This window comes from Polypterus senegalus, chromosome 12 (assembly GCF_016835505.1).
Source record: "Polypterus senegalus isolate Bchr_013 chromosome 12, ASM1683550v1, whole genome shotgun sequence".
NCBI classification, from domain to species: domain Eukaryota; kingdom Metazoa; phylum Chordata; class Cladistia; order Polypteriformes; family Polypteridae; genus Polypterus; species Polypterus senegalus.
The window spans coordinates 110,589,387-110,598,195 of NC_053165.1; the positions used below are offsets into that span (position 1 = coordinate 110,589,387).

The 8,809-nt window shown below is 37.8% G+C and overlaps 1 protein-coding gene across 1 annotated transcript; it reads right to left on the reverse strand.

The window, feature by feature from the left end:
* Positions 1 to 254: 254 nt before the first annotated feature.
* On the reverse strand, positions 255 to 8,504 carry LOC120541530. Its single transcript, XM_039773255.1, has 4 exons — positions 7,799 to 8,504; positions 7,249 to 7,712; positions 4,323 to 4,611; positions 255 to 2,706 (listed from the first exon to the last, which is right to left on the reverse strand). The coding sequence occupies exons 1-4, from the start codon at positions 8,463 to 8,465 to the stop codon at positions 1,934 to 1,936; spliced, it is 2,193 nt and encodes a 730-aa protein (XP_039629189.1). The 5' UTR covers positions 8,466 to 8,504; the 3' UTR covers positions 255 to 1,933.
* Positions 8,505 to 8,809: the final 305 nt, after the last annotated feature.

Sequence of the window (8,809 nt, forward strand, 5' to 3'; positions counted from 1 at the left end):
TACTGTATAAACGCCATTTTGTTCACTGTACTTTGTCAACTATCAAATAATACTTTGCTTTTGATCATTGAACATTTTCTTTGCGTGTTTTCTTTTGTCCGGTGGACAATATACGGGTACAATCCCCAAAACTTATTTTTGGTGAAGATTCTTTTTTTTTTATTTATGAAGAATTATCCACTATATATATATAAGTCATTAACATACCAAAAACATTTAATATCTATGCATATGTCTCACTCTTCACTATGGTGTGAATGTTATTTCTGATTACTTTTATTTTAAATAACAGAGAAAGAGATTCATAAAAATAATCTCCATATCAAGAGCTTTGATCAGTGTATGCCAATTGGACTTGGCATAGTCTTTTTTCTTGAAATTAAAACAGAAAACAATAAAAACAATTGCTTATTTGTCAAAATTAGATAAATACAAGTTGTATATAGTTTATTAAATACACTTAAGGCAAAAATGTATTGCAGTGATCTTCAAATGCTAAAAAGAACAGAACCATTTCTAAAATAGAAAGCCATTAAATTAATTAAATGAAGCTTTCAATTCCAATGTGCTGGGCTTAGTGTAAAAATGACATTTAACTGTGACAGCATATTCAGTTTACAAACAACAATAAGACCTTTCAGTTACAACAATTTAACCACATGAACTTTGGCCCAAAAGAAATGCACATTAATGAATGTGAAGCATCGATCCTGGTTAACTGGCATTAACCACAAATCAAAAGAGGCAGCGGCTGTAAACTGCCCACTCAATTTGACTCAACAAAGTGATAAGAAAGACAGTTTCTGTCACATAAAGTGTCTCTAACAGTACAGGGTTAAGCTCTTCGTAACACTGCAGCTTGTAAAATTTTAAATGAATGCTCTGGCTCAAACTGTGATAGGCCGATTCTGCATCCAGCATTAAACAATCCCTGTGACTCTGAACTGGAGAGGCAGGTTAAAAAATTGATGGACAGAATCTTTAAAAATTGTTGGTCAACTAGGAATATTCTATTTTTCATAATGAAAATCGGCTTAGTTCACTGATTATTAAACATCATGGAAAAGCCAGCATTTTCAAAGGCTTCTAACAATTGATCACAATATTAAAAATTAAGCACTTGACCTCTCCCTTCAACTATGCTCTCTGCATTTCAAAAATTCTAAAGAATTTTTTTCAAAAATGCCAAAATACAGCTTGTGTGACCACAGCAGAAGGTGCTCACCTTTTTAAACATATTCAAAGCCTGGATGGAGGATTAACACACCAATTGCTCAACTATTGTGCTGCTCTTATTCTGACAATAAACAGAAGACTTAGGTTACAACAACTTACAAACCGACAAAGAATTAAATTGAGATACAGCACATTTTAAATACCACAAAAAGCATTTGAAATATAAATACTGATTTTGCAAAGTACTCTTTGTTTGAGCTCAATATGGACATGTTTTTAATTGTCAGTTTTCAACATTTTGTGTGCAGTTTGCACTGGTAGTATTGAGTCTTAACAAAACTACCCATCTGTATTCTACATCAAAAGATTCAGAATCCTTCCAGTAACTTACAAGTGTGGAAGACAACATTTACCAGAAAAGCACATTGTCTCAGTGCAACAATTTACTTTGTAGGTTCTGCTGTTAGTACCGGAAATGAAAACATACCAGCAACCCTCAGGTTATGGAGAGAAGTACTCAAGAGCTTTCTCATCAAACTGACCATGGGAGAAATTCTCACTTCTCAACTGATAGTACATCTTCGTGTGTGTGAGCAGCATGCTCTGACATAACGCGTGGCACTGTTCCCAGCTGCCCACTCCTTGTACCGTTACATACCTAATCACCTAGTACTTTAGACACACAAATCTCACCGTAATCTTCATACAGATGCAATGCTATCCAATTTACCTCAGTTTTACAATCTCAGACACCTCTTCACTCCAGCTTTACATCTCTGCACAGCCTTTTCAACCCCTCAGTTAGGAGGCCAAGGTCAGTCAATGGTGTTGAAAGCTGCAGCTGACCACACAGGTCCTGTACCAGGTTTTGCACATGGGGACTTAAACGGTTTGCATTCTGCTGCAAAAGTATGTCCAAAAATTGTGTAATGAGATCTGGGGATGTGTTAGCTGCAAGCATACCAATCGTCTGCCAGAACGAAAGGAGGATCCGCACATTGTTTTTGAAGGTTCCAGTTGGATCCTCAGCATCTTTATTTAGCAAAGTTTGTGGTTTTTGCAAGACAACTATATGTGGCTCCTTGTGTGATCTTATAGTGCTTCTAACAATCCTGTGAGCCAGCGATGAGTTGACTGGAAAAGTGCCTGCATTACAAACTTTCCGGCTGGAGTTCATATTAACAGAAGAAGGTCCAACAAGGGCCAAAACTGAGGGTTGCACATTTGAGAGACAGCTAGACATTTTTTGAGCCATGAAAGTAGAAGGTTTCAAGCCTATCAGCTTATTAACAATCCCATTAGGGGGCAGGCTTCGTCCTGCAGTTGACTGTGTAGCAAGAAATCCAGTCATGGTGCTTGGAAGGGCTGTCTGGGAGTTTAATGTTGTAGTACTCTTTACAGGTTTAATCTTCCCTGGGCATTCTGACTCGATCTGTGTTGAAGACACTCTTTTCAGCTGGACGCTAGGCTGTGTCTCTTTCATGGTGAAATTCATAAATTGCTTCGAGTTGTCTAGGGGCTTTACTGAGGCTTGGGAGGCAAAACAAACTGATTAGTTGGACAAAGTATTTGTTAAAGCATACCCCCAAATAAGCCACAAAGACGAAATGCAAGGCAGCTCATTTGAGTGCAGTACTGGGCCCCTTTCAGAGTAATTGGAAAACTAATAAAATAAAGGAACTATCATTAACACTCAACTATGTGAAAAAGTAACTACCATACCCATAAAATGTTTTCTTTTTTAAAGTATGTGGATATATCAAGATTTGATCTCCATTTAAACCGTATCTATAGATGAAGGTGATTAAAAATAACATCCTGACATATTTACATTTTGTAGTCCATTGTATATTGAAATAAATATAAATGTAAATTTTGCATGTGGAAAAAAGTATATTGCCTTGAAAACATATCTGCCCCTTCCTGCTTTTTGCTATATTTGTTTGTTCATAACACTTGTTTCTGATCTCAAAGTACATGAGTCTACCATTAGAAAGAGGCTACACTAATTAGATCTACAGTACATCAGAGATGTGCCAAAAGGGAAACTTTTACTATTCAGAAAGAATATCAGGGCAAGACTAAAGTTTGTTCATGAACATCTAGGCAAAGAGCAGAACTTTTGAAACAATCTTTTATGGACAAATGAGGAAAAGATAGTTAGGACCACAAGACATGTTTGGGAAAAACCAAAGACTGGCCAAGTCAAAGCCAGGATCTAAATCCTATTGAGATGCTGTGGGGAGATTTACAACGGACTGAGCATGCAAGACACCCACAAGCATCATAGCTGATGGAGTTCTGCATGGAGGAGGGTGAAAAATGTTTTACCAGACAATGTCACAGCCTGGTAGACAGGTATAGGAAACTCCTACTTGAGGCTGTCTCTGCCAAAAGGTGAAATACCAGATATTTGAGCAAAGGGTCTACTTACTTTTCCCAAAGATGGAAATGGCATGTCTGTTCATTTTACGTTGAATAAAAGATTGCAAGGTCAAATTTTCATTGTTTCTTTTTTCCAAATACATCACCTTTACCTAACAATACTGAGTAAATGAAGATCAAACTGTGATATGTCCACTTATATTTAAAAAAGAAAAAACCTTTCATGGGGTATACTTACTTTTTCACCTCACTGAAATTTACATTTAGACATCAATAAAAAAAAGTCAACTAGGGTAGATAAACAGCTATGCAACTAAATATTTTACTAATGTTATGTCATTGCCCCTTTTAAAAACACATTTATAATAAAAAGATACATTTGTAATTAATATTAAACAGTTCAAATAAAATACAAAACCCAATAAAAAAAACAACTGTAACTGCAAGGTAATGAACCACTTTGGATGGCTACAAAAATGTAGGTGACCACCATAAAATAAATAATTTTAAAATTAATTAACCCTGCCATTTCAAGAAATTTGTTATTTACTATACAATTTTGAGGAAGAAAACCATGATAAAGGAAGTAGAGAATACAAAATATGTGGTACTTTTAAAAACCGTGTACTTACAACCTTTACAACTTTTGCAATAGCCTCTTATAATTAAAATGCCACATGCTTTACTTAAGCCATATTGTATGGAGAGGTACAGAAACACTCACAGGAAAAGTCAAACCAAAAAAAAATCAAAAAACCTACCCATTCTAGCAGACATTGAAGGACCTGCAAGCCTGCTCCTCACATTAGATGGTAGTACAGCATCACCCTGAGGTGTTCGTCCTTCAGCAATCTCCTTATCTGGAGACAGACAATTACCCTCGCGGACACTTGTGTTACCTGTATACTCCTCACAGCCTTCCATTGCCTCTTCCTTAACAACAATTTCTTCCTGTTTAACAATGACGGGACTGACGTATAGAACCTTGTTTAGTGATTTCACATTACTGGTTTCCACATTACTCTCAATCAATGGGATCTGCTTAACTTCCTTAAAAAGAAAAGATTAGATACACAATCATTAGTTAGATAATAATTAAAATGATGTCTAAATATTAAGCTGTGAAAGTGGTGCTTTGTTGTAAATGTGCATAGAACATAAAGCACATGCAGACAGAAATGAATGCTTGCAAGAAGAAAAGAGGAACACATGATCAGCTTTTGCCTACACAAAGAACACGGTAATGCTTTACACAAGGATAAAAAATGCTCTTAACAACATAAATTGCTCTGATTCCATCCAATAAAATTTACTGAAATCTAAGGACAGAAACACCACTACTAGAATGTACAGTTTTACTCAAAGTAATACTGATAACTAGGCATTTTTTTATTTTATTATGAGAGATACATTACCAATGAAAATCAATCAACAACTCCCTGTGTCTTTGAAATTGAGAAAACTGGTTCAGATCAATGGATGGCTAAAACTAAATAGTTTGCACACAGGTCTTCTCATCCTAAAATAGCTATGAAAAATACCTACACTGGGGTGTTACAGTGAGGCTAGCTCTGCAGTCTTGTAATAAGGAGACTGGGTTTCATGTATAAGGTGCTCTCTATGTGGAGTCTGCACAATCTGCTCATGTCTGCTGGATTTTCTCCAGATGCTCCTGTTTCATCCCAATCCAAAGATGGACAGGTGAGGTAAACTGGCATTGCAAAACTGGCCTGTTTTTGAATGTGTATTTGCTCTGTAATGGACTGTTATACTGTCTACGTGTTGTTCCTGCCTTGAGTTTGATGTTTGCTAGGATTGGCACCAGCTGCTCTGTGACTCAGCAAGTTAACATAATGGATGAACAGATGGATTGAATATCTACACCTAAATAGGAATCAGGGAAAACTACATTTTGTGCTACACTAAAAATGTAACTTATTTGTAGACATTTTTATAACTCTTTTCAAATTAGAAGCATAATACTATAAAAATGCTAAAACCATACCACTTTCTTTTCTGTGTTCAATGCTGGAACACACAAGTATTAAGCACATGAAAATAAGCTAAACTTGTCAATACAACAAGCCTAAAAAGCTATTCGTTGATTAAACCGGCTAAAGCATTCTGTGGTTATAGAAAACATAAACAGAAACTGACACTAAGGGTACAGGAGTGTAAATGATGCTTGTCACATGCAACCTATTTATACCCTGATTCCAAAGCCATACCATGAGTTTACTAATTGCCAACATCAGTCACTTTGGACTACAAGAATCCTTTAGCAAGTCTTGTACTTGTCAAGTTTTCAAAGGACCATTTCAGATAACATTCATCTTTCACATTTCAGTCAAATAAAAACAGCTTTTGTCAGAAAAGAAATACTCCACACAAAAATGATACATCTTGTTATATGTAACTTACCCCATGTAGTTTTCTAATAATGGCTGAAAAAAAAAGTTTAATCTCATGCTTTCACGCAGAATGACAGAATCTAATGGTAAGCGGCAAACAATGTGAAAAACGTTCATGGTAAAACAGAAAAAAATTCTGACGTTACTTGTGTTGCATAATCCATAAGTCTTTTATCCAATTCTATACATATACAGGAAAACCAAGTTGTACGAGGTGTTAAGGAGGTGCACTGGACATCATTCCAATCACTTTTACTCCACTGTCTCCTCATTTCTAAATAATCCGATACACGTACTTTTAGAGAATTGTAGATATTATAAACTCAAACCAGAACACGCACTCCAGGAATCTCACTTTTCTTATACAAGCTTCCTTTTATTATTATTTTGTTTGTTACCTTTTGCAAGCTCTGCCTCAATCATTTTAAAATAAAGAAGAATGGAAGGACATTGTGTGATTAACATATAAAAAAATCACTTTTGGGTGGAGTATTCCTATAAAACTGGCTAACTAGAAAAGTTCTATTGTTAAATAACCTTGCATATAATCAGTAAAGTTGTCTATTATTTACATTAATAAATCAATCACTCAAATATTTTGGATATCTGGAGTAAAAAAAAAAATTGGTAACATTACCGGCCCAAGCTATACACTGTACTACTCTGTTCAAGTATAACAACTATTATCAAAGTAATTCATAAAATGTGCTGAAAACTTTTTAAACTCTTAATAAGAAACTGCACGTGTATACTGTAGCTCTTGGTAACATAATGTGATGGGTCCCATTTCAGTAGGAAGCTTACTTTGCTATTAAGGAGCTGCTACAAAAACAAACACTTCACCTGTGCACCACATTAAATCTTTCGTTACAAACTTCATTCAGTTTTAACCCAATTACAGCTACAGCTCAGTGTACTGTAGTTGGTAGACGTCTCCGGCTGCTCTGCTATGTCATATATATATGAAAATGTCATAAAGAATATTTTAACTGAGTAGATACGTCTGCGCGATTGTTTTAAACAACGTAGTTAAATAAATATTGTGCACTCATTAAACAAAACTTGATGACGACTTGCAGCTCTCGCACCACTTACTGCAAGAAACTGTGACTGCAGGTTGCTTAACAAAACTCAGGCTTATAAAAACAGAACATAAAAACTGCATCAATTAAGTATAACTGTGAACTAAGCTCCTGTTTTACAATAATGAAGCAGGAGTGGGTAAATACAGTTCAAATGAAAGTTATGCATTATTAAAAATCAGTGCCAAGCCTACGATGTTGGTGTAGTTGCGCGAAGAAGCCTTCTCGAGGATGCTTCTGACATCACTGGTGGACGGTGCAGAGATAAACATGCGAGAGGGCGGGGCTTCGCGGACAGGTCCGAAGCCGAAGAGTTTATTCAGGTTTGCGCCTGCGCGCTTGGAACACTCAGCCAGATGCTTCTCGGTGCTCTGCTCGTTGACGATTAGCACGTGCTGTGCTCCCAGGCCGTACTTGTCCAGTGCCGTGATCGAGGCGGCCCTTAGGCAGTGATTGGTGTACAGTCTAGGTAGCTGGTAATGTTCGGATATTGTCCTCATGAAGGTTCCCAGGGCATTTTTCCCAATGGCTTGATTAGTATACCACGGTTTGCCTTCAGACGGGATGGTCGGCTTTGCTTTCTGCCAGAAACTGGGGTTTGCTGGATTAAGCTTGCCAAGGTATTTTTCGAATGAGCTTACTGGGCACGTGGGACTCCCTGCATAGGACAAGGAGACACGTTGTAATTTGTCATAATTTGTGTTATGATTACATTGTGAACGACGGGCAGCGGGGCACTCTTACCTTTAATCTCGTACATGCGTGGCTGACTCTCTGCCGTAGCCCCACGGGAGTTTTTTGTGAAGTGGAAGATTCGGGAACACACGTATCGAGCCCCGTGGGAGTCGTTTTTAACATGAAACTCGTCCTGTTGGAACTCGCGGAGGTTTTCTCTACCTCGGATGCACAGGTACAACATGATGTCGATGAACACTTTATGTTGAAGCCCCACAGGGGTACCCATGTCCATAGAGCGATAGAGCAATTGCAGGTCTTCTTTAGTAATTGGTGCTTTGTGTTTCACGTCAGCTTTCCCTTCTTTTTTGAGTTTGGTCATCATTTCGGAAAACATTAAGTTTGACTGGCCAAAAGCTGGGTCTCGGATGATGTCCTTTTTTGTATGCCGTAGGAAATGCTTGTATAGTCCATAGCGGAGCGTTACCAGCGACTTTTTAGCGTAATAGTCTCCGTTTGGCTTCCTGACTTCAGCATAGAAGTCCCGAAGGAGTCTGTCCAGTTCTGCAGACTCGGAGCTTGCCACCGCCTCCATGCGGACATCCCGGCGCCTAAGATATTCACTAAACACAGATAACGCCGTTTTGATAACAATCTTAGTATTTTTTGCATCATTCTCTTCTATGACTGAATTGATTTCGGGGGTGAATACATTTGCGACGCCCTCTTCCTCCATTTTGGGAGGAATAAGGGATGCGATTGTGGAAAATGGCGATTTGACGTCTTCACGTCCCCGGTGAATGACGTCAGGACGCTTTATATACTACTAGCATGGTAATGTACGATGCGGTACACAGGTCCATCCACAGAACTGCTGTCGATTTTTTGTCAGTCCCCCAGCACACCCTCGTTTTGACAGTTTGCAGGTAAATACGGAAAACGACGGGATGTAGACAGCTGATCTAGTCATACTGAAGAGCCCGCTATCCTGCTATATTTCTAGGTACAGAAACATCAGCAAACTTTGCATGCAGACATACCAGTGCCCGTATTTTGAACCTCGCTGGATTTTTTTTTCCT